This window comes from Larus michahellis, chromosome 9, assembly GCF_964199755.1.
Source record: "Larus michahellis chromosome 9, bLarMic1.1, whole genome shotgun sequence".
NCBI lineage: Eukaryota > Metazoa > Chordata > Aves > Charadriiformes > Laridae > Larus > Larus michahellis.
Window position 1 is genome coordinate 28841780 of NC_133904.1, and position 24526 is coordinate 28866305.

A 24526-nucleotide genomic window follows, 5' to 3' on the forward strand; every position below is an offset into this window, starting at 1 on the left:
CCCCAATCGGCGGCGAGGGGGGCGGAACCCCGGCACACCACGTGGACAGGGATGGAAAGTTACCCGTCCGTCAGGCGCGGAGGCCCCGCCCACCCCGGGCAGGGGCTGGCCCGCCTGCCGCTGGGGGGCGCTGCGGGGCAGAGGGTGTCCCTGCGTCCCCCTTTCCCTCTGTCCCCCCTATCCCCCTGTCCCCGTGTCGCCCTTTCCCCCTGTCCCCCTTTCCCCCTGTCCCCGTGTCCCTCTGTCCCCCTATCCCCCTGTCCCCATGTCCCCCCCTCCCTATATCCCCCTTTCCCCCTGACCCCGTGTCCCCATGTCCCCCTGTCCCCGTGTCCCTCTGTCCCTGTGTCCCCCTGTCCGTGTCCCTGTGTCCCCCTTTCCCCTTTCCCTCTGTCCCCGTGTTCCCGTTTCCCCCTGTCCCCCTTTCCCCCTGTCCCCGTGTCCCCCTTTCCCCCTGTCCCCATGTCCCCCCGTCCCTGTGTCCCCCTTTCCCCCGTCCCTGTGTCCCTCTGTCCCCCTATCCCCTGTCCCCCACCGCCCCCAGAGATGGCCGCAGCCTGGGCAGTGCGCGGTGGGGATGTCCCAGCCTTGTTGAGCCCTGGCGCTGCCTCTCCTGCTGGCCACACTCTGCAGGGTGAAGCCACCTCGCGCCGGGTCCCCTCTGTCCCTGCTCCGCCTGGGCCTCGCCCCGACGCCTTCCCCTGCGTGGAGGGGCACGGCCTGGGGACAGCAGGGCAGGACCGGTGGAGGACAAGGCAACAGGGCATGAGGGTGACCCGGCATGGGGACAGCGGGCATGGGGACCAGGCAGTGGGGCCATAAGGGTGGGGAACATGTGGGGAGCAGGCTTGGGGACCAGACAGCAGGGCATGGGGTGATGGGCATGGGGACAGCAGGGATGGGGACAGGACAGCAGGGCATGGGGGTGATGGGCAGTGGGGACAACAGGGATGGGGACAGGGCGGCAGGGCACAAGGGTGATTGTGGCAGATCTACGAGCAGAGGCCTGCGTACGGCCAAAGACACCGTGAGCAGAGCACTCAGAAACAGGAATCCAGATGTCGATGCGGATGGAATGAAGAGGAGCTGGTCCAATATAAACACGTAACAGAAAACAGCTTCGCGTTATAAACATGGAACAAGTAAACAGCTTCGCGTGCTTATCTTGGTGGGAACTGAATAAGGCGACTGGGCTGGTGATCAGAAATATGTGTTTACTTGCCTAGCAGGTGCATGGGAAGTTTTAGAGCTCGGGTATAAAAGCCGAGGCTTGAGAAGCAATAAATGATTTCGTGCTTATCACAGCCGGAGTCCGTGCCCTCATACACCACACAGCAGGGCACAAGAGTGATGGGCATGGGACAGCAGGGATGGGGACAGGGCGGCGGGGCACAAAGGGGACAGGGTGTGGGGACATGTCCCTGGGTGTGCTTGTGAGCACCTCGGAGCAGGGAGGGGGGATCGGCGAGCCGCCGGCAGCTCCGGTGTGCCGCCGTGTCGCAGGAGCTGCGTGTGGCCGTGGCAGGGAGCCGGGCCAGGGGTCCCAGGCATTTGGCAGAGGCAGAGTGGGCACGGGGAGCGAGGCCGGTGGGATGGCAAGGTCTGGGGCAGCGGGGGTGCGGAGCATGCAGGGCGCGGGGCTGCAGGAGTGTGTCACACTCCCGGGTAGCTGTTCTTATAGGGGCTGTGCTCCTGGGGGGTGGCCAGGGCCCCGGGTGTCACAGGCGGCAGGTGGCTGTTGCCCTCCCGGAGGGGCTCGTAGCTGTCCTTGGGGGGCAGCTCGCTCACATAGCAGATGTTCTCGCTGTAGTTGGGCTTGAAGCTCTCCACGACGTCTTTGGGGACTCCAGCCCATTCCTGGGGGGAGCAGAGCGTGGTGAGCGGAGTCACCACCCAGCCCCAGTCCCTCGGGGCAGGCGAGCAGCCCAGGGCAGGGCTGCTCACAGCCACCTTACCTGGAAGTTGCCATTGTGGGTGATGAAGAGCTCATCGAAGTTCTTGCTGGGGTTGGGGATTCGGGGCATGAGGATGACCCATACCCTGTGCGTGAGAGATGTGTCAGAGGGGAAGGGTCCCAGCGCTGCTGCCCCCCACTGGCGCCCCAGGCTCACCTTTCCATGCGCACCAGCAGGACGACAAGGACCAGCAAGAGCAGGCAGGAGGCAATGGGAATCAAGACCGTGTGGATCCAGAACCAGGACAGGTGCTCCAGCACTGCACCTGGAAAGAGCCAGGGTGACACGGACCCTGCGGTGGTGCTTTGTGGGTGGCCATGGGAGCACGGATTCACCCGTGGCAGGGCTCAGCTGGGAGCGGGGGATGGAGAAGGGGCCGGTCCCCAAGCCTTGCCACGCTGTCACCACAACTGGTTGATGACCCTGTCCTGGACCAGCCGTGCCAGAGCAGCACTCCAGGGCTACAAAACCCCTGGCAAAAGTCAGCAGGTCCTGCTGGCGGGGGAATGTTTGGCTTCCAGAAGTGCAAAGGATGCAGGGGCCGACGCTGCTGCCTGTGTCCGAGGCACCCGGCTGGGTCTCCACCCTACAGCTGCTGCCTCAGGCCAGTTCTCCACTCTCTTGGCCACCCCATGCCTGCCAAGCCCCACCATGCCCCAGCCCGCCCTGTCCTGCTGCAGCCCCCAGGACCTACCTTTGCTGGTGGAATTGCTGCCCCACACCATGGGGACGCTCCACTCGCTCCAGAGCTGGGTGCTGCCGCAGTAGCTGTTGATCTTGCTGCGCACGTAGAAGGTGTAGTACTTCTCATAGTCCACGCTGGGGAAGGAGAAGATGTCTCCATTCACCCGGTGCTCCTGCGGGGAGATGGGGGCCATGCCATGAGGGCTGGCATTGCCATGGTGGAGGGTGCACAGCTCATCCCCCAGGCACAACCGTGGGGGGCTCTCACCGTCCAGCTGGTGTCCTTGTTGCTCTTGTACTTGACGGCATGCTCCAGGCACTGGCCTTTGGGGTACGGGGAGCTCCAAGTCAGACGCAGCTGGTTGCCGCTCATGTTGCGGATGGTCAGGTTGACGGGTGCATCTGGTTTCACTGCAAGGCACAGGCGATGCCCAGTGAGTGCCGTCCCCATGCCCTGCCCCCAGCCGGGCCGTGATGGGGCAGCCCTGGGGACCCACAGCCCCATTCCTGCCCCACAGCAGCCCCACAGAGGAGAGCAGGTGCCCTCCATCAGTCCGTACCCAAGTCCTGCAGCTCCATGCGCTCACTGAGGACCTCCAGGGTCTTGCCACTGGAGGTGGCATTGAGGAGGACACGGAAAGGCTGGAACTGGATGATCTCGCTCTGGTTGAAGTAGCAGCCGATGCTGATGCCCTGGTCCTGCAGGTAGTGCTTGCACTCCACCATGGGGGACCTGTTCTCGTACCTGTGCCACAGCGGGTTACTGGGGCTCCCCGAGACACCCGTACACCCCAGCCCTCCCCAGAACCCCTTCCCCAGCGCATCCCATCCCACTTGCCCCAGAGACAGAGCCTCCCCCACCCTGGGCTGGGGGAAGAGGAGCAGGCTGCTGCTGGGACCAGCAATGCCGGCAGGAGCCACCCATGCAGGGACCCACCGCTGGACACCCTGCTGTGGGGATGGCCGTGGGGCAGGGGCACCTACCAGTAGTAGAGGGAGTAGTTGGCTGTGAGCTTCTCTTTGCTGCCCCATGTGCAGGTCATGTACTCCTCGTTGAAGAAGACACACTCCACCCCTGCAACAGACAGATGCTGCCGGGCACCGCGGCGGTGGGCAGCTGTGCTGCGCCCCAGGAGCGCACTGGGGAGGCACAGCGTACGCCGGGGGTCCCTGCACAGCCCCACCAGTTGTAAGCCAAACAAGGCCAGCTCTTCCCAGCAAAGCAATGCCAGGCCCCCACCGCCCCATTCACACATGCTGTGTCGGTGAGGCCCGGGCTACCGGCAGCCCCACATCTTCCTCCCAACGACTGCCAGGTGAGCAGCTGTTCCTCCCGCATCTGTGCCATTGGTCCCTCTTGCTCCAGATGTGCCGTTTCGCCCCGCTTCCTCCACCCACTCCCTTAAGTCACCCCGCTGCCACTGTTTGCTGCCCCTGATGCTGTGGGACGGGACAGAAACCCTTCCCTGCTGACCCATTTTGCTTGTCCCATAAGAAAATCAGCGATTTGTGCCTGACATCTCCATCCTGGCTAAATTCATCTCGATGTTATCCTTTCGGGCGCTTGCAGGTGCCCCTGTGTCCCTGTGTCTGCGTGACGGGTGCTATGCTGGGCTGTGGTTCCCACCGCAGCCCCTCCACCATGGGGCCACGGGCCGAGCCCTGCTGGTTCCATCTCTGCAGGAAGCAGCGCTGAGCCCCAGGAGGCAGAGCAGCCGCTCCAAGAACCCACGCCAGATCCTCTGCCTCCTCCTTCCGCCCCACAGTGCCTGCCCCGGTCCTGCCCACGCAGCTGGAGGCCACATCCTGGTCCGGCCGGGGGCTGCAGGCACATGGCGGCGGTGCCAGTCCTCACACCGGTTATCACGCCACAGTCCCCTCTGGCAGCCGTGGTCATGGGTTGCTGTGGGACGAGCTCCTCTGATGGGCCTCACCTCGTAGAGCACCAAACCAGCTGCTGACAGCCGAAAGCTGTCCTGGGGGCTCCCAGAATGTGGGATTTTTCCCCCTGAAAATCAGTCAATGGGACACCCGTTCCCTTCTGAGGCCCAAACCCATCAGCCAGCACCACGGGGGCAGGAGAAAGCCAGACCTTTCCATGGTGGTAATGTAATGCCATGGAGCAAACAGGAGCTGCGCTCCAGCTGTTTCCGCATGTGGAGACAGAGGGCACCTTCCTGGCAGCCCGGGAAGTCCAGGGACGCAGAGGGGCGTTGTTGCCACGGGAAGCTGGTGTTGTACTGACAGCCAGCCAAGAAGTGGGACGACAGCTGGGGTGAGGGTGCTGAGTGGAAAGAGGAGCCACCGTCCCCAGTCCCCTGCCTGCGCGCAGCGCCGCTGACGTGACCAGGATGGAAAGGGTGGCTGGTGCAGATCTGCCAGCTGATTCAGAGCGATAGGACCTGCGCATCCCGTCCTGCCAGCGCCCCCTGCCCCGGCCTGCCCCGGGGGACTCCCATGGCCAGGGTCCCTCCCAGTAGCGCTACCTGCAGGCCTGGCAGCCCCAGGGCGGGGAGCTGTGGGGCCAGTAGGGCCACGGGGCCAGGATCCGTAGGGCTGGGTGAGTTGCAAGGCCAGAGACCATGGGGCTGGTGGTGCCAGTGATGCTCCAGCACCAGGGCGGGAGCAAGGGCACCCAACAGGGCTCCCAGGCACAGCCCAGTTCCCCCAGCAGCCCCACTGCAAGGGGCCATGTAGGTGCTGGGGGTCCCGGGGTGCATCAGGGGCTCACAGGGTCTCTGGCACATGCCCTAACGCCTCGCCAGCCCACGTAGCCCCACGTCATGCCCTTGCCCGCCATCCCCGGGGAGCAACATCCACCCATGGGGCACCGCAGCCTCCCGTCCCCACTGGGGCCCGTGTGCCCCCCTCACCTGGAGAGCCATGGGCAGTGGCAAGGCAGGGGCCCAGCCCGCAGAGGAGGAGGAGGACAGATGCCAGGAAGGCGCTGGGCACCGCCATGGCGGGGCCAGCTGTGGTGCGCGTGCGAACAGGCTCCCCGCACAGCCCACCGCGCAGGGCTGCTGGCTTCCGCACACGCGCCGCTTCCTGCCCCACGGCACCGCCTGCTGCCGTGGGGCGCCCCATGACGTGCTCCGAAAGGGACTGCGGCTCACCACATTGGGGCCCCATGGCTCATGCCACAGGGTCCCACGGCTCATCCCATGGGATCCCGTCACCCTTCCCCCTCAGCCCCACAGCGCACCCCATTGGGACCCTGCGATGCATCCCCCTGTGTTGCCGCGGCTCGCCCCACCATGCCACAGGGTTCACCCTCCCAGGACTGCCCCTCAGGAGCACGGTCGATGGGGATTCCCAACCCACGGCCTGACTGTGGGTGTCCAGGGCTGGGTCCCTGAGAACTGGGCAGAACTGGGAGTCACTGGGGCAGTCCTGGGGGGCGGCTAAGGGGAGATGGTCACACAGGGGTTCATGGGGGCAGCTGTCGGGAGCTGGGGGCAATCAGAGGAGTTGGTTGCAGGGCCAGTGATGGGGGAGAAGACTGGGGGTGGACGTGGCGCAGTGATTGGGGTGCTGTCGGGGGGACAGTGGCCATGGGGTGGCCGGGACTGCAGGTGGTGGTGGGCTGCGAGGAAGTCCTGGGGTACGGATCACAGAATCATAGAATAGTTTGGGTGGGAAGGGACCTTTAAAGGCCATCTAGTCCAACCCGGCTGCCATGAGCAGGGACATCTTCAACCAGATCAGGTTGCTCAGAGCCCTGATCAACCTGGCCTTGAATGTCTCCAGGGATGGCACATCTACCACCTCTCTGGGCAACGTGGGCCAGGGTCTCACCACCCTCAGCATAAAAAATTTCTTCCTGGTATCTAAGCTAAACCTAGCCTCTTTTAGTTTAAAACCATTACCCCTTGTCCTATCACCCTGCTAAAAAGTTTGTCTCCATGTTTCTTATAAGTCCCCTTTAAGTACTGAAAAGCCACAGTGAGGTCTCCCTGGAGCCTTCTCTTCTCCAGGCTGAACAACCCCAACTCTCTCAGCCTGTCCTCACAGCAGAGGGGGTCCAGCCCCCCCAGCATCTCCGTGCTCTCCTCTGGACCCGCTCCAACAGGTCCACGTCCTTCTTGGTGGCCCCAGAGCTGGAGGCAGCACTTCAGCAGGGGGTCTCCCCAAAGCGGGGCGGAGGGACAGAATCCCACCCTCGCCCTGCTGGCCACTGCTGGCGGCGTTCGGCCCTCTCCGGCGACACTCGGCCCTCTCCGGCGACACTCGGCATTCTCCGGCACCGCTCGTCTCTCTCCGGCGACACTCGGCACTCTCCGGCGACACTCGGCACTCTCCAGCAGCGCTCGTCTCTCTCCGGCAGCGCTCGGCCCTCTCCGGCGCCGTTCGGCACTCCTTCCCCGTCCCGGCTCCGGGGCGCTCGGTCTCCCCTCGGCACCGCCCCTGACAGCGGCGCGGCGCTCGGGCGGCCCCGGCGCAGGGCGCATGCGCGGGCGGCCCTTGTTGTGGCCCGGCCGCCCCTGCCTGCCGGCCGGCCCGGGATGGCGGCCTTCGGCGTCCTCAGCTACGAGCACCGCCCGCTCAAGCGCCCGCGCCTCGGCCCGCCCGACGTTTACCCGCAGGATCCCAAGCAGAAGGAGGTGCGGGGTGGGGGGCCGGGGCGGGGGGCTGGCGGTGAGGAGGCCCCGGGGCTGCCCTGCGTCCCCGAGGTGGCTGGGCCTGAGGGGTCCGTCCCGCCGGGCCCCCGGGTTCGGGGGGGGTGGGGTGGTGGCTTGCCGGCGGGGCCGCCGTTTCGGTGTCCCAGCACCCGGCTGGGGCGCTGCTTGGCAGCGGGGGTCTGGGGCTGGGGGGCGGCTGGAACCCACCGGGCCTTCCCCTGCCCAGTCCCCGTGCTGGCCCGGCCGCCCCGGCGAGGACAGGGGTTGCGGGCCTTTGGCGTGGAGGGGCCTCGCCGGGCCCTGCCGACCGTCCCTCCCCCCGCAGGATGAGCTGACTGCTCTGAACGTCAAGCAAGGCTTCAATAACCAGCCGGCGGTCTCCGGGGACGAGCACGGCAGTGCCAAAAATGTCAATTTCAATCCAGCGAAGGTGAGAGCCGTCCGGACGGTGTGGGGGGGTGGCAGGGCCTGGTGCCTGGTACGGGTGGGCTGCTGGGCCGTGGGCGGTCCTGGCTCTCGTTCCTTCCCCTTGTCCAGAACCAGGAGACCCTCATCTATAGGATGGGTGTTTTAGGACTTAACCGTCTATTCCTGTAGAATCAAAGTTGTGCATACTTTTAGGAACTGTGTCCTGCCTCTGAGAGAGCAAGTTCTTGTCTTGTTCCGTACATCTTATGGGCAGGTCTGCATCTTAAGTCTCTGTTAAACCAGCATTTAGAACTCCTTATATTCTGCAATTAACGCAGAAGACTAGGATACCAGAAGCGGGAAACTTCTTATTGGTTTGGTTTCCTTATGGCCGTGGTAGAAGAGAAGTAAGATTTCTTGAAACATCTGGCAATTTAAACATGGGACTTTTATGACAGGCTTCAACTCCATTTTTTCAGTCTCTAAAATCAAGATGTTAACTTCCTGGCCTCCTGGACAAGAGGACTAGTAATGACCTGGGATGGAAGGCAATCAATAAGCACAGTATATTTGTTTTCCTTGGCTGACATCTGTCCAAGAAGCCTTCTGTTTGGTTTGACAAGTATTTATAAAGAGTTGTGTCTGTCTCAACTGGAGTCCCTGCTCGGTTATTGTAAGAGTTGTCTAGAAGCATTCCTCTTTGCAAATATACCAAAGGAAATTATTAGCAGGTTTTTTGTGTTTCAAAAGTTGATACTGGTGAGACTTCTGGTAGGAGCGAAAAATGAGGTTTTAAGTGTATAGAATAGATCTTTGACCTGTGAAATGTAACTCATCCTTTTGTTCTTTTTGTTCCAGATCAGTTCAAATTTTAGCAGTATTATTGCAGAAAAGCTGCGATGCAATACGCTGCCTGACACGGGAAGACGGAAACCCCAGGTGAATCAGAAGGATAACTTTTGGTTGGTGACAGCACGTTCTCAGAGTGCCATAAACAACTGGTTCACAGATCTGGCTGGAACTAAGCCCCTCACTCATCTTGCTAAAAAGGTATGTTACAGGAGAGGCTACCTGGCAGGGCAGAGCATTTATTCTGTGCTTGTTTCTGAAGTGTTTGTATAGTAGAAGTTTTTTTTTCTATTTGGAGACGTTTCTTCTTTCTGCATCTCTTAAAACTTTCAGATTGAAGAGCGTATCCAGGATTTGTAGTGCACTGGCTCTAGTCATTCCCACTCAAAGAACTGGTCCCTCGTCTGTTGTTTGGAGGTTGGGCTCAGCTTTGCCTTTTGGCATGTATGATACTTGACTTTAAGGTTTGGATGTCTTTCAGAATAGCTGCCATTGTTGCCTTTGGTCCATTGTTTAGGTTAGGACCATTTCTATTGTGGAGGGTTTTTCAAATTCTCAGAAGTCACAGTGAGAATTAAGTGAAATAATCAGCTGAGTGACTTCCCAGTCTTCTGTTGCAGTGACACATTTCTGGTTTTAAGCTGAGAAAAGTATGTGTATTATAGCTTGGTCTCAGCCAGGCTAGAGCATTTCTGTGCTCTGAGGTCTAGGGCTAGATATTTCCCTGGTAGCATTGAATTCTGTAGAGTATGAAAGAAGAAAGAAGGGTCTTATTTAGCCATTTTGTCGTGCCCGACAGCAAGGGGAGCTAGCTCTATATCAGGGTGGGCCTATAAACAAGGAACTCAGGAATCTAGTATGCCTTGTGGAAAAACACAGCTCCCAGTTGTGAAATGGTAGCAGAGCATGTAGTTTAGAAGCTGGAGTTTGTCTGGTCCTTGGAGTTCTGAGTCACTCTTGGGGGAAAAATAATCAGATTTTCCCAGAACCTGTCTCTCTATAAATGTAGTCCTTGTGTCCTCCTTTGCATGTTGTCTGTCGGTTTCCTGAAGTCACTGTGAAAGCTTGAACCTTTCAAGGCCTTCCCCAGTTTCCTGCAATGGGCTCCATCAATTTTCGTGGACTTAATCATGAAAGCAGCAACTGTCGGTAGCCAAGTAGTCTGTGTCTTTGAGCCATTGTAGACTAATCGGGAAGAATGTAAGAAACATAGCAAAGCAATCGAACTGTCGGTAGTTCAGGGACTTTGAGATAACACCAAATGGACCTGTTCTCTGTGAATTTGTGTCATTCCTCTCTGAACCCAGGCATACTTTTGCTCTCCGTAATATCCTGTGGAAACGAGCCCCACAGCTGTGATGTGTTATTGTTTCCTGGTTTATAGATCAGCAGTGTGATGATTTCACTGGTATCCTCCCATGTTGTAGCTTGATCTTTGAATCTTGAATTAATGCATTTCTTTCTACTGTGGTACTCAATTCCTTGTTTCTGCCAGTCTTCTGTTTGTTACTCATGATATTACAAGACTTTTGTAACCACTGTGTTTTGTTTACATAAACGAAAATCTTCAGTCTATATAGCAGATATTCTGTGTTTCTCGCTCAGTCCTTAGTCTGTATCTTTTCTAGTTGTTTATATCCATTCTGGAGGATATCCTCAAAGTTGTTTGCAGGATTCAGGGTGTGGATTTACAGTGATGTAATTCTGTTTTCTGTCGGCTTTCAATTTGTTTTGTTTCTGTTTATACTGAAATGCAGCTCTGGTACTGTTGCTTTCTGACTAGAGGTTGCTTTGGAATAGTTCCCGTCTAAGTCCTTGGTTGCAATTCTCCCTCTCAATTCTGTTACAGGTGCCCATCTTTAGCAAAAAGGAAGAGGTCTTTGGTTATCTGGCGAAATACACTGTCCCAGTAATGAGAGCAGCCTGGCTCATCAAAATGACTTGTGCCTATTATGCTGCCATCACGGAAACCAAGGTGAAAAAGCGTCATGTCATTGATCCCTTCATTGGTAAGCACTTTTGTGAGCGCTGTTTTTGTCCATCCCAGATGTTTCCTTCTCAGCCTGCTTTTGAATAGTAGGAGGTAGCCTGGAAATTCATATAAACTTGTTTTCTGCGGTGCTCCGGCACGCATAACTGTCTGAAACAACAGGGCCCACCTGTGAGAGTACGCTGTTGAAAAATAAGTGTTAACAGCCACAAGTACTTCCTGAGAGCTTACCTCTTCTTGCTCCCCATTGAGTTCTACGTTGCTCCTTTGCTGTACAACCCGTTTTTTTTTTTTCTTACCCTACAAAGACTTAAACACTATAGTTTAACGATGACTGATTAGCTTCTTAAGTGAGTACGTATGTTTCCCAGAGAATTCTGGTGTGTTATTCCTTGTTTGTGTTTCCAATTTCGTTAAGCCTTACTGGATCCCATATCTAACATCCTTTGCATCCTGGCCGGCTTCAGATTGCTGTAGTCTAGAAGAGCTGCCCTGTTTTTTTCTGGTTTGTATGGCTGTGTCTACGGGTGCCAACCACATTCCTTTCAAAAGAAGTATTAGCAGCTGAAGTCCATGTATACTTTTTTTTTTTCCCTTCTTGCTTATCTTTGGTATAAAAATTACACAGGCTTCTTAGCTCTATTTCTGGAGGCTGATTGCGTTGTTAGATGTATTTATTTCATTTACTTTCCTGTGCCTTTGAGTGTTTGTCCTACTGCTCACCCTGTAAGTGTTGCTTTTTTCACATTCTTGCATATTTCACCTTGGGTTTTGCCATCTCCATTGTCCCAGAGGAGTGTAATCGTGCTGTCACTTTGTATTTTGAGTTTCTCTTACGCAATTAGGTTTTAGTAAAAACAATTATTGAAAAAAACTATTGATCATGGCTTTACACTGATATCTGAAAGAGATTAAGAACAAGTTTAGAGTTGAAGAGTTTCCAGTGTTTCTGCTGTCTGTCAGATTATCGAGGATGCTAAACCAGGCTGGCCTAACACTGCTCCCCGCTGGAAAGCCTCTTCTCTCTGCCTGCTGATTCTCAACAAGTGCGGTTGTTGAGAGGAATCTTTCTTCACAACGTTTCTTGTACAAAAGTAACCCTGCCCCCCAAACACAGAAGTTTTTCCCCTTGTTCCCTATTTCTTTGGATATCTCTTCTTCCCTGCCACCCCCTGTCCACAAGCAAAGCTAATATTGTGGCACTTACTTTTCTTTCTTTGTCTTCCTGTCCTTTTCAAATGACAGGATATTTTTTGGGTTTCCACCTGCGCACCAGCCTGGTTCTTTCCTGCCTCTGTTTACCATGGCACTTCTTGCTAACCTATTTCCTCTTCTCCAGAATGGACACAGATCATCACCAAGTACCTGTCAGAGCAGCTGCAGAAAATTGCGGAGTTCTATAGGCAGCTCCCAGGGCAAGGCTGTGGCTCACCATCTGGGCCAATGCCACAAGAGGTTGAACAAGCTTTGAAGCAGTGGGACTACAATGAGAAACTAGCTATGTTCATGTTCCAGGTGAGGGACTGGAGGGGGCTGCTGGGTGGGGGCGTGGCAGAGGAGGGCTAGGGGAAGTGGGTGCAAGTGATTTGTTTTTGCACGATATTCTCTTTTCCTGTGAATAGACTGTTAGGGCTGGATGCAGTTCTGTGCTCTGTAGTAGAACAGGGATAGTACAGAACTTCACAAGCTTCTAGAGTTATTTCCACTGATAGAAAGCAAGCAGCTGCTGCTGCTCTGCCTTTCCTTAGTGGATGTTGCTTCAGCTTTTGTCTGTTTGCTCTGCCTTTATCTGTGTGCAGGATGGCATGCTGGACCGGCATGAATTCCTGACGTGGGTCCTCGAGTGCTTTGAGAAGATACGGTCAGGAGAAGATGAATTTCTGAAAATGCTCCTACCCCTGCTGCTGCGGGTGAGAAATACGTACTTGCTTCAGGAGAGCACTTACTTCTGCTGTTGTCAGTCACCTTCCTATTGCCTAAGGGATGATGAGCTATTCTGCGCTGAGAACACTAGGGAGTGTCCCTCTGAGAATTGTTCTTAGCTCATGCAAGGAAACCTTTTTAGTCTTGGTCTCTTCTGCTTCTTTCTCCTTTAACCCTGTTTCCCTGCACTGGACTTGGCAATCCGTGCCTGCATCATAGCTGTGATAGTTGGACTCATTATGCACCACTATGTGGAAACGGCTTTTCTTTCTTTTGCGACAGATTGTAGACAGACCTTTGAAGCCCTGTGAAGGCTGGGTGGGTGTGGGTACATTTAGATACATCAAGTTATTGCCATAGACCATTTAAAAGGTTTTTCTGTAGCCAGCAGGTGATTGATGATGCTAAGAAGCTCTGTGAAAATGGACTGTTTCTGCAAGGCAGTGCAACGCATGATACTACTTTGAGAGGTTCAAGGGTTTCTCTTGTGTTGCTTGTAATGAGGACGTTTTCCTCCCTCCCTCTTCCCTACAGTACTCTGGAGAGTTTGTGCAGTCTGCGTACCTGTCCAGACGTCTGGCCTACTTCTGCACCCGCAGGCTTGCTATGCAGCTGGATGGTGCTGGCGGGCACCCACCCCACATCCTGTCTGCCCAGACAGGGAATGCTCTTCCTTCAACTCCCACCCCTCAGCCAGCTGCAGGGAATCCTCCTCCCAGCCCTTTCAGTGACTTACTGCTGTGCCCCCAGCACCGGCCAGTGGTATATGGGCTCAGCTGCATCCTCCAGGTAGGTTTGAGTAGTTGTTGGTGACAGTGGGCTCAACAGGGATAGTTTATATTGTATGCCATTGCAGAAGAATCATTATGACCTGAATCGGCAACTTGTACAGAAATATCAGACCACGATTGTCAAAGGGTAGGTCTTTGCCGATGTGCTACAGAGCTTTGATAGCAAACATCAGTGCTGTAGCAGTGCCCTTGACTGACCTGCATAAGAAAATTGGGTTGTGATTAGAGCCTTTTGCTCTATTCACAGGTGCCTCAGATGGCTGGAAAAGTTTTGCAGAAGAGGGCATGAGAAAGAAAGGGTTATTTCATCTTATATATCTCAGTAGCGTGTTGTCATCTAGGAAAGGAAATTATGCCAGAAATGAAAGAGTGTAATTTTGTGAACTCTTAAAAACAAACAAGTCCCCATCAGAAAAACCCACCCCCATAGAACAAAAAAAACCCAAGCCAAACAACCAGCGCACACAAAAAACAACCCCTCCCACTTCTTTATGGAAGAACTTCAGTGGTTGAGGCAGATCGCTCTCCTCAGGAGTGTCAGCAGGCTAGGAAAAGGAGTCACTCCAAACTCATAATCTTTATACTTGGAATTGATTAAATTTTACCTTGCAGTAAAAGGGCAAGGATGCTGAAGCCTTATTGATAGATGTTAGAAAGGCAAATGCTGTTGTGTCACTGTGAGACTTGGTCCATACTGTCCTTGTGTCAGAGGGAGATAGGTGAGTTCTGTTCAGTGCGTGTGTTTGTGGTTGTGTTTTTTCTCCTTCAAGAGGAGAGTGACTAGGTTAGGTGAGTCCCTGCAGGAGGAGTGGAGATCGCCCCTTCCAGGGTAGGAGAGGAGCGTGTTAAAGCACAGGAGATTCCAGAGAGTGCAGGATGGAGCAGGAGGTGGGTGGGAAGAGAGCACAGAGCTTGGGAACCTGCATCTCAACAGAGAAACTTGAGATCAAGGAGCCCTGACAGGATTAAGGAGCAGCCAGCCAGCTAGCTCTCAAACAGGGTAGAAAGAAAATTCCTAGAGTGCGGTTGGTTAGAAGTAAGGATCTGTCTGCAAGGGCTAGAGAGCAATGTGGGGGTTATAAACAACCCCTTTGTATTCCTATTAAATCTTTCTTGGTCACTTTCAGTTTAAGAAGTTTAAAGTTGTTTTTTTCCTAGATTCTGTGTGATAAAACATGTCTTTTTAAATATAAAAATCCTTCGTTTGGGAGTTTACCTAAGGAAAGGTAAGGCTGGGTAGAGTCAGGCAGGACACAGATGCATTTCTAACAGTGTACATAATTAACCTTTGCTCAAGTGTTCCCAAGGTATGATGGATTCTTTGGTTTGAGTGTTTAAAACAGCCTTGGTTGTCCATCTTAATGCCTCGCTCCTTGTGAGCCAGAAGCTGTAGGGGTGTGTCCTGGGAATCGTTCAATGAAGTTTTGTCTATGTTTGTGTGGGTGTCTGTACAAGATGATAAAAGAATGAAAACGCGTATATAATAGTATTGTTACTATAACCCTTACTATAATCCTACTTGTAATTACTAAATAACATAGTGTAATGACTTTGGGTCTGTTGACTCATACTTCTCACCCTTTACTCTTGATGAGGGCTGTAAGTCACTAATGTAAATACTGCTCCTGGACCACAAGGGTTGGATTGTGCATTGATGATGCGAGCTGTAGAAAATAAGTTCTCTTTAGAAGCAGCAGGGAGCTCTACAGCAACATGATGCTGCTTTTGGACAACATGTAACTCGGGTCTTGGCTTCCTAAGCATACCTAGGGCAAGAAACACAGTGCAGCAAAAATACTAGTCTGCTTTTTTCTACTCTCGTATGGTCTTTATCCCAAAGACTCTTTCAGAGCTTAGAACAAAAAAATCTAAATAGTAAGTATGTGTATAGGATGATGAATGCCTGGGCAGTAGGATAAAGGAGCGGTTATTTCTGTGGAAAGCAATCGAATTTAATTGTTTTCACCTTGATTTGCTCAATGATCCTGACTTTTCTCTCTGTTGCAGAGTATAATTTTGTGTTGCCCAAGTGCCCTTGTGTGGCATTACTCATTGACTGATAGCAGGATAAAGACCGGCTCTCCATTGGACCACCTGCCTATAGCCCCATCCAACTTGCCCATGCCAGGAGGGAATTCAGCCTTTACACAGCAGGTGAGCAGCCTTCAAAAAAGGGAGCTCTTGTGGTCCAGGATAATAGCTGTATCTTGGCTCTTTCAGGATTTTCTTTTCATGTTGTGTGATAAGCAGAGCTGGAGGTGCTGTCTCACTCCCAAGGAATTAGCTGCTCCCATTCTGCGTTAAGCAAGAGAGTGATGTCCTTGGAAGATGGGCAGAATCTGACCTTGAGTAGAACTACTGTCATGCTCTTTGTTTTCTCATAATTTTGTACACAGGACTTCGATGGCATCCTTTTATATGTTTACACAAGTCCATTGCTTTTAGGTTCGAGCAAAGCTGCGTGAAATTGAGCAGCAGATTAAGGAGCGTGGCCAGGCTGTGGAAGTTCGCTGGTCATTTGACAAGTGCCAGGAAACCACAGCAGGTAACTTGCTGTAGGTTAAAGTTTCTCTCCCCCTGTTCAGTGTGTTACCCTGAGAAACTTCCCATCTGGCTATTTTCTTTAATTTTTCCTGTTTGCTGCTGTTGGTGTTTACTGTCAGCAGTGAAAAAAACCAAATGGCTCTCTTTCTTTCCAGTACAAAATCGTGCATAGGTCTGTTTCCCCAGGTATAGGGGGAGTTTCCTTTACTGGAAGCTGGAAATGTGTACCAGAGAGCAATACTCTTGCATACGTGCCATGTTCTGATGCTTTCCCCTAACATCTGCTGTTGGCTGCTGTGAGAGTCAGGGTGCTAAGTTAGGTGAACCCTTTCCCGTCTGGTACGGCTTTCTTTAGGCAGTCTCCTGAGCAATGTGCTCACAGAAACTTTTGCTCTGTAGTCCATTGTACCAGTTGCCAAATACACATTTCTCTTCTCTGTTCTCTTCTAGGTTTCACTATTGGCCGTGTCTTGCACACTTTAGAAGTTCTGGACAGTCACAGCTTTGAAAGATCTGACTTCAGCAACTCTTTGGATTCCTTGTATAACAGGATATTTGGGCTGGGTCCAACCAAAGACAGTCATGAGGTGCCTTGGGACTTTGTTGCTGGGCCCTGGTCTTGGATGTGCTATGTTCTTGTTTATATTCCACGGTTACTGTGCTGTATCTGCCGAGAGCTGACTAGGTAGTGGCCTTTGGCCAAGAGATGCAATCTCCATTGAAAAAGATTTCAGGCAGCCCTAAGTTGGGGAGGTACTAAAGTGAGAATGGGGGGGGTCTCTGCTCTAGAAAGTCCACGCTAACAAATACCTCTAAGCTTGAGAAATACACACAGCTAACTGAGGAGAGTCTCCTGATGGAAGACATCAGTCCAGATAGTAGATTGATGATAAAGACATGTTATCTCTCTGAGAGAAGTATATGCTAGCCTTGTCAAATTCTGGGGTGGCAGCAGCTTCCTGGCAGTCTGGGAGCTCACAGTTCAAGTTCCTCTTAGCCTGGGAGGTGACATATTTATGATGTGTAGGACCATAGTGTGAACTGTGTTCCTGGAAGTGAGCTGCGGATTTAGTAGTTTGGTAGTTTACATACTTTGTATAACGCTGTCGAGAAGCTGTGTTTCGCTCTGTGCTAAGATTAGCACTCCATAGGTGTACTGCTGGGAGAGAGATGACTTTCTGAAGCAAAGCCAGCATACAGATTTGTCAAGGCCTGTGGATCACCTCATATCGCAATGTAGAGACAAAGCGGGAGGGCTTTAGCTTGACATCTGTCCTCCGTGGTAGGAAGAGGGGAACGTAGCAGTCTTCAGGCTTTGTTCTACTAGAAGAAGACTTGCTGTTATATCCAACCAGAGGCCTCAGGACTGTTCTCTTCTCTTCGCTTCGGCTCGGGTTCTCACTGTAGTGCGTATGTCTCAACAGATCTCCCCAGATGACGACGCAGTGGTGGCCTTGCTGTGCGAGTGGGCTGTCAGCTATAAACGCTCTGGACGCCACAGGGCTATGGTTGTGGCCAAACTCCTGGAGAAGCGTCAGGCAGAGATAGAGGCTGAGGTAAGTCCTTTTTCCTGGAAGGCTTGCAGCACTAAAGGAGAGCAGAGGTTACCGAACTACGATTATCTTACACTGAAAGGCAAAGGCTGATCGGCGCAATACCTCTTGACACTGGTGCTGTTAATTATGGCATTTGCTCTCTCTAACCCAAAGTAGGTCATAAATGAGCCTGTGGGATGGTGTGTATCCCATTTCTTGGATGTGTTTGAAGACAGGTGATTGCACTGCGGAAGTACTGGCATACTTGGAGACTGTGAAGTAGTTTCCAGAAACCTGTGTGGTGGCTTTCCTATAAGTGCCAGATAGGAAAATTGGGTTGAAGACTTCTTTTTGGGGTTTATGGATAGTGAATTTCTCCTCTGTGACAGTGGTTGGTACTTTTTTCTGTTTCCACAGAGATGTGGGGACTCTGAAGTCGTGGATGAGAAGGGCTCCATCTCCTCGGGCTCTCTCTCAGCAGCCAGTGCTCCTGTCTTTCAGGATGTCCTTATGCAGTTCCTTGACACTCAAGCTCCTATGCTAAGTATGTAGTAAGAATTTGTGTTCCCCCCGGTTTCTAGCTTTCACTCTCCTGCAAACTTTGAATCTGTGTGCTGTTCTCTAGTGTGTTGGTCCTGGATGCACCTAAACACTCTCTCTCTGGCTTCCTTGCCATTCAGAGCATACCTTGGAGAGGGAGGGAAAGCAGCCCGGAGGGCCAGGTGACAGAAGGATAATGCAGAAGCACTTCTGTTAACAGAGTGTTGACCAAGAATAAATTACTATAGCCTAATCGGGGATTAATTCAGTCTGAGAACTAGAGGGGGGTTTCTAAATAGTAAGCGGTAAAGCTCTGAAATAGTTTCTCAGTGGAAGTAATGCAAGCAGATTAAGGGGGACAGGGTACAACTCTGTATGATGCAGCCAACTGTTTGTACACCCAGCAGTGGCACTTCCAGGCTAAAGTCCTTTGCCTCTGGTCTGTGTGGCTAACTGGAGAGCTTTTGACTCCCGTAATTGCCACCTGTTGAATCTGGGCTTTCTGTTTTTAGTCCCTGCTGTAATCTCAGAACTGCGTATTAGTCATCTGCTACGTTGAGATCTCTGGAAACACTTTCTCTAGCCGTAGGTGAGGTGGCTGGTGTTGCTCAGAGTGCTGCAGAAGAACTCTGGTAGCCCTGACTTTCTGTGCTGTCCTTGCAGCTGATCCTGGGAAGGAAAATGAGAAGGTGGAGTTTTTTAACCTGGTGCTGCTGTTCTGTGAGCTAATCCGACATGATGTCTTCTCTCACAACATCTATATGTGCACGCTCATCTCCCGGGGTGATCTCGCCATGGATTCTCATGGGCCTCGCCCGCCCTCACCCTTCGATGACCCTGCTGAGGAGCATGACAGGAAAGAGACCGAGGGAAACAGTGGCATCAAGCTAGAGGTGAGAGCACGAGCACCGTGGCCCTCCTGTACATGTTCCCGTGTTGTGCTTGCCTGTTTTTGCCAGCTTGTCAGCCTCCTTGCTATTACCTGCTGGAGGAGGTACCAGTGACTCATGCTTCTCCTTCCCCCAGCCTATTTCCCTAGTATTTCAGTTTCAAAAGTAGAAGGCTGGAAAGGACCTGCAGAATGTAAAGGGGTAGACAGGAAAATCTTGCACTGCTCGGAGCAGAGCAGCGTATCATGAGGTGCCGCATGAGACCTGTACCGGGATATTTGCAGTGTATTAGGCTCCAACTGCCAGGCACCGTGGGTGTGTTGTCATACTGCTATTACTGTCCAACATGGGCATTGAGTGCTGTAGTAAACAAATACCCTCTTGTTCCTTGGTGCATCACTGAGATGTAAAGCTCTCTGTCTCTTCCCAGGACACAGGTCTTTCTGAGCCCATGGACATCGACCACAACTCCAGCATGCTCTTTGATGACATGGAGAAGACAGACTTTTCGGTACGTTCCTGCGTTTTCTACCTGCTACTCAGTAAGTAGGTCGGTATGTTGTGGGTCCAGGGACAGCACGTGCCTTACTTTTGTGCGAGTACTCCCTGTCCTGGTTTAAGGTAAAACAGAACCAATTTTCTTTTCAGTATTTTTTTCCCCTCTCTACTGTAGAGCCAGTGTGCTGGAATTGGGTGGGTTGCAAGGCAGCTGACACTGTAAAAAGGTCCATATAACCTGGTTACGCGGTTTGGAGTCTGTCAGAGTAGAGTGAGTCCCAGTCATTCCTGGGACCCCTTATGCTCTGGCCACTACTAGCCCAGTGTTTGGGCATGGTAGGAAATGGGCTGCTTGGAAGTGGGTGGGAAATGGATGACTGTGATACCACCAGGAGATTGGGAGTGACCAGTTAGTGTTGGCAGGGGTTTTCTTGATCACCTGGGAGAAGACACAGTTCTGCTGTCACTGTACTGCGTGGCCTTCAGTACTACTTCAGTTTTATGGTTCTTCATAATATTTGCAGGCATAGTTCATGGTTGCAGAATGCTTTGAAGCACTTAGTAATAAAAATAACTTGTGGTGGTTAAAAAATCCCTGAGTAACTACATTTCTGCAGCCATTTCTGGTCTTTCAAGGTATGTTAGGTGTGATGTACAGAACTATGTGGCTTTCCCAGGATCCTTGCTTGTTCCGTGGAGATGGTTGTTTCCAAAATCCTAAGTTGTGATTATTTATTTCGTATTGTTTTTAACTCATTATACAACATGGATCAGAAGCAGAAATGGGAATAGTGTCTTAGCTTGTTGCCTTGGTCATTGCCCCAAGAACTGGATGTTTCTCCAACGTGCCCTCTTCCTGCCCTTTTTTCGGCCTGAGCAGATGTACCTCCCTTCAGCAATCTTCACTGTTGCATGACCATGTTCCCTACCTAGCTTTTTTTGTTCTCATGTCTCCCTAGATGTTTTCTCCTCCAATGCATTGTGAATCTAAAGCCAGCCCTTCCCCTGAGAAACCAGACCCTGAAAAGGAAGCAAAGCCTCTGCTGAAGGATAAGTCTGTGGAAGGAATGCTAGCATCCCTGTATGACCAGCCTCGGCACATCCAGTATGCAACACACTTTCCTATTCCTCAGGTATGAGATCTGCTTATAACCGCTCCCCTGTTACTGCCTTGTGCTCTGTTCATGAGGCCGCTGTGTTTCCCTGCGGTACTGCTTTGGGTGGGTAAGGAACAGTCATGCTTTCCTGCGCTGCTGCAGGAGGTGATCTACTTAAGATGTCTCCTTGCTTACTCTCATAGCAACTTCTGAGATGAAGCTTTCCTTTTCCTTTAAGAGATCCAGCTATGAAGGAAGATTAAAGCATTCAGCCTCATAGTTGCTAATGCAGTTGTCTCTTTTGGTTCCCTAGGAGGAGTCATGCAGTCATGAGTGTAACCAGCGGTTAGTAGTTCTTTTTGGGGTTGGAAAACAACGGGATGATGCTCGGCATACGATCAAGAAAATAACCAAAGACATTCTAAAAGTCTTAAACAGAAAGAGCACTGCAGAGACGGGTTAGTAGAGCTTAAGCCACTCCTTTCTGAAGTAGGAGCGTCTTTCCAGTTGGCTGGCTCCTTTGTCTGAAGTCTCACAGTGAAAGGATTTTATATAATCTACAGTGCCTGGTAAGCTGTACCAGTCACTGAGAGTCTGGAACGGTGCTCTGTTCCCGAGCATACTAACCAGCAAGTAAGGCAATTGATTGCCTCCTGACAAAATCTGTTTAATTGAACTTCTCTTCATAGGAGGATTAAGTCATATAAAGGTTCAGAGTGAGACCGTGACCAAAATTTTGGCTTTTCAATTTTATTTTCTTGCATTTAGATCTGTGCACGAGAAGCAAAGAGGACTTTGCCTATGCATGTTCGGCAAAGACCTTGATTAAATGTAGCATACCGTTATGCTTGGGGCACACGCTAAATGCATAGGATGTGTAATTTGGATAGCTGTGTCAAAATCAATAGAAAGCCTCTGACTTCCATCAGCTGAGAATCTGGCTACGACTTTTTTTCTCTCTTAGTCTGCTTCCTGAAAGGCAACTTGAAATGTGGGAGAAAGATGATTCTTTAAAAGATGGGGTGATCTGACAAAGAAGTTTTGAGACTGAACATCTCCAATCCAGAACATCTGTTTTCCTCAGGGAATCAGTGTACCTCTAAATCGAGAGAGAAACTATTTTCTCCTTTCAAGGAGTATGTTCATCTGGGATAAACTAGATGTTAATCCTGGTGTTACTCTCAAGTTAGGAATTCCTTCCTCAGCAGTTTATTGTTTTGAATTCAAGATGATCCTTATCAGCATAAGGTCTGGGACTCAGGCTTTTTGGCTGTGCTGCATGGCAGGGGCTGGTCTTGCTGAGGGACCGGCAGGTGCTGATCGTTGATGTCTGGTCCTCCTCTGATGAGGAAGGTAGCCTAATACTATTTTCTGATCCTCCCAACTTTGGTAGGTGGAGAGGAAGGACAGAAGAGGAAAAAGAGCAAGCCAGAAGCATTCCCAACAGCTGAAGATATTTTTGCAAAGTTCCAGCACCTTTCTCACTTTGATCAGCACCAAGTCACATCTCAGGTATGTGAAACTTTGAAGACTGCCATCCTTCTTGGGCCCTGACTGAGAGCAGCTTCCTGGAGGGAAAGGGAGATGGGCCTGCTGAGGGACTTCTGCAAGGGGAGATAGTATTGTGTGTCGTCTTGCGCTTGCAGGTATCTCGCAATGTCTTGGAACAGATCACCAGCTTTGCCTTGGGAATGTCATACCACCTGCCTCTGGTACAGCACGTGCAGTTCATATTTGACTTGATGGAGTATTCACTCAATATCAGTGGTCTTATCGACTTTGCCATCCAGGTAAGTGCAGTGTGCTCAAACGCTTCCTGGGGAGGGCATCATCAGCCTGAAAGACAGCAGATCTGTGGTGTGATAGCTGCACTGCTCCTGGAATCATTGGTGACCCTCTGACCTGTGTCATGGAGGTGGTCAGATTAGGTGGTCATGGCGGTGCTCCTGGGCTGCAGCTGTTAGGAGTAGGTTGTTTGTGGCAGGTAGTCTTACATGTTCTCTTCTGAGGATTATTCTTCCAAAGGCTTCAGGGTTGTCTCCAAAGGACTTGCATCGCATCTCTGTCCCTGGCTGCAGCAAGGCCTTGTTCTGAGTGAGAAGGGGTTCGTCTGTCTCTGGCAGCTCTTCCACCTCACCCCCCTGGAAGGATCCTTGGCACATGGCAGTGCAGGCTGCCTTCTGGATCCTGCTGAAATCCTGTTGCTGTTTCTGCAGCCTGTGCCAGGTGTCTCTTGAAGCCTTGCTATGGTCGCTGACAGAATTGAGGCTGTTAGCCTTAAAAAGGGAGCTGAGTGAGATTTATGCAGGACAGAATTGCCAAACAAGCTGCCTGCTGCTATCTGTGGCCATATCCCAATCACCCTCTGACATACAAGCACTGACAGCCCCTTTGTACTGCCCGAGTGAGACGTTGGGCCTAAGTATGGGGTGCCAACTGTTCCAGGGGTACATCTCTAGGCAGAAAGCGCCTGCCAGTCCCTTTCCTGGCAGGTCCTATAGGCTGTGGGTGTAGTGTGCCTGCTCCATTTCTGACCGTACCTTACCCCTGTGGCTGTTGAAGGGTTTTTCTGTCATTGGGTACAGTTGCTGAATGAACTGAGCGTGGTGGAGGCAGAACTGCTGTTGAAATCCTCCGACCTTGTTGGCAGCTACACCACCAGCTTGTGCCTGTGCATCGTGGCTGTGCTGCGGCACTACCACTCCTGCCTTATATTGAACCAGGACCAGATGGCTCAGGTCTTTGAAGGGTAAGGAAATCTTCCCCTCACCATGTGGAAGGAAGTAGCCTATCTTCTGGGGTCTTGTAAGGGGCAGGGATATATCTATGTTCTTCCTAAAAGGTGGAAACTTTGTGCTTGAGGGTTCAGCTTACGGAATTTGCAGGGGACAGGATATGTTACCCAGTGAGCACTGTTGCTGTGAGCTCGGGAAGATATCTATGTTTTGAGGTTATTCCTTATTCCTTGTTGCTGCAGCATTTTTTTTGTCTCTACACAGCCTGTGTGGGGTGGTGAAACATGGCATGAACCGTTCAGATGGCTCCTCAGCAGAACGCTGTATCCTGGCCTATCTCTACGACCTGTATACCTCCTGCAGTCACCTCAAAAGTAAATTTGGGGAGCTCTTTAGGTGAGTCTGAGACAGGTGGGATGCAGTGGGTGCTGACCAGTATAGCACCTTTTCTTAAGCTTTGCTTGTGATCTTGTTTGATGTGACTGTCCCTGAGATCCTCTCAGTGGGGAACGGAAGTCTTGGGAGTAGTGCCTGTTTTACAGGCAGTAATGACCCTGTGTATAATCTTGACTCTTAGATCGTCACGTTGTTTTTGGTAAATTGCCTTCAGCACCTCTACGGGTCTGTTCTTACCCCACTCCTAGAGGACAGAAGTAGAGAGGCCTGTTCCTACCAATCTCTGATGACCGAGCAGTTCATCCTAATTGTTGTTCTCTGCATGTGCTCAGCTCCCTAATAGTCCTTGGACTGCTTCTGAACCTGCTCTGCTTGGTTCTGGGTTTGTTCTTGTGCTGCTTTGCAGTCCTTATCCTTATTCTGCCCCTGTTGGCTCTTCAGGTTCTGCTCTGCTGATGTCGCCCCCAGGCTCTGCCCCGTGGGCTTACTTTCCTCTGTGGCCTTCTGCCCTTTGCAGTTCTTCTCTTGGGAACTGTGCCCCCACCACCTCCTTGTGGAGCTCCTCCCTTAGCGGCCCAGAGATGGAGTCCACAGATCTCCCTGGCTTTTTGCTTAGGTGATCCTGTGAAGGGGTAATTCTCCCGACAGCCCCATTTCCCAGTGCTTCACTCTGTCTTCTCTCACAGCTCCTGCTCCCTACGAGTGTTTCCAGTGCATAGGGATGTCTAGCCCTCAGCGTTACCCCTCGTTGAGGGTCTGTGAGAGTGGCGTGTGCCTTGGTGTCAGCTGCCTAAACTGGCTGCTGAGAGCCTTTGAAGTCTCTCTGTGGTCTGAATTGAGAACAAGAGGGAGTGCTGTGATCACAGGTGCCTTGGGGTTCCTTGAAGGAGCCATACAGAAATGGGAATCCTGATATTAGTCTCACTGAATTCCCAAAAGCTGTTCGGCAAGGGTTTAAAGTAATACACCACAGATAAAAGGGAATATCCTCTAGCAGGCAAACAATAGCTTAGAAATGGAGACAAGGAGTGGGAAGGAGTTTGTATTTTGAGGGTGATCCCTCCCTGGG

At 52.1% G+C, this 24526-nt stretch overlaps 2 protein-coding genes across 4 annotated transcripts in view; one reads left to right on the forward strand and one right to left on the reverse strand.

Moving 5' to 3' along the window:
- Window positions 1-1054: 1054 nt before the first annotated feature.
- Window positions 1055-5677, reverse strand: IL2RG (interleukin 2 receptor subunit gamma). Of its 2 annotated transcripts, none has more exons than XM_074600346.1 (8): window positions 5513-5677; window positions 3624-3714; window positions 3200-3384; window positions 2908-3050; window positions 2650-2812; window positions 2112-2220; window positions 1956-2040; window positions 1055-1857 (listed from the first exon to the last, which is right to left on the reverse strand). In XM_074600346.1, the coding sequence occupies exons 1-8, from the start codon at window positions 5598-5600 to the stop codon at window positions 1654-1656; spliced, it is 1068 nt and encodes a 355-aa protein (XP_074456447.1). In that variant the 5' UTR covers window positions 5601-5677; the 3' UTR covers window positions 1055-1653. The 2 variants fall into 2 exon arrangements, with proteins under 2 accessions (XP_074456447.1, XP_074456446.1); XM_074600345.1 differs by having other exon boundaries at window positions 1196-1857; window positions 2112-2247; window positions 5513-5676.
- A 1310-nt stretch (window positions 5678-6987) lies between these two features.
- Window positions 6988-24526, forward strand: part of MED12 (mediator complex subunit 12) — a 39188-nt gene continuing 21649 nt past the window's right edge. For both annotated transcript variants that reach the window (XM_074599873.1, XM_074599874.1), the window contains exons 1-20: window positions 6988-7243; window positions 7587-7691; window positions 8528-8719; window positions 10368-10527; window positions 11848-12023; window positions 12308-12418; window positions 12966-13220; window positions 15230-15376; window positions 15668-15767; window positions 16217-16353; window positions 17191-17322; window positions 17719-17845; window positions 18505-18734; window positions 19162-19242; window positions 20189-20362; window positions 20640-20784; window positions 21720-21838; window positions 21973-22116; window positions 22912-23075; window positions 23326-23457. In XM_074599873.1, coding sequence (XP_074455974.1) covers window positions 7145-7243; window positions 7587-7691; window positions 8528-8719; window positions 10368-10527; window positions 11848-12023; window positions 12308-12418; window positions 12966-13220; window positions 15230-15376; window positions 15668-15767; window positions 16217-16353; window positions 17191-17322; window positions 17719-17845; window positions 18505-18734; window positions 19162-19242; window positions 20189-20362; window positions 20640-20784; window positions 21720-21838; window positions 21973-22116; window positions 22912-23075; window positions 23326-23457 — 2930 coding nt within the window. In that variant the 5' untranslated portion in view covers window positions 6988-7144. The remainder of the gene's footprint in view (window positions 7244-7586; window positions 7692-8527; window positions 8720-10367; window positions 10528-11847; window positions 12024-12307; window positions 12419-12965; window positions 13221-15229; window positions 15377-15667; window positions 15768-16216; window positions 16354-17190; window positions 17323-17718; window positions 17846-18504; window positions 18735-19161; window positions 19243-20188; window positions 20363-20639; window positions 20785-21719; window positions 21839-21972; window positions 22117-22911; window positions 23076-23325; window positions 23458-24526) is intronic.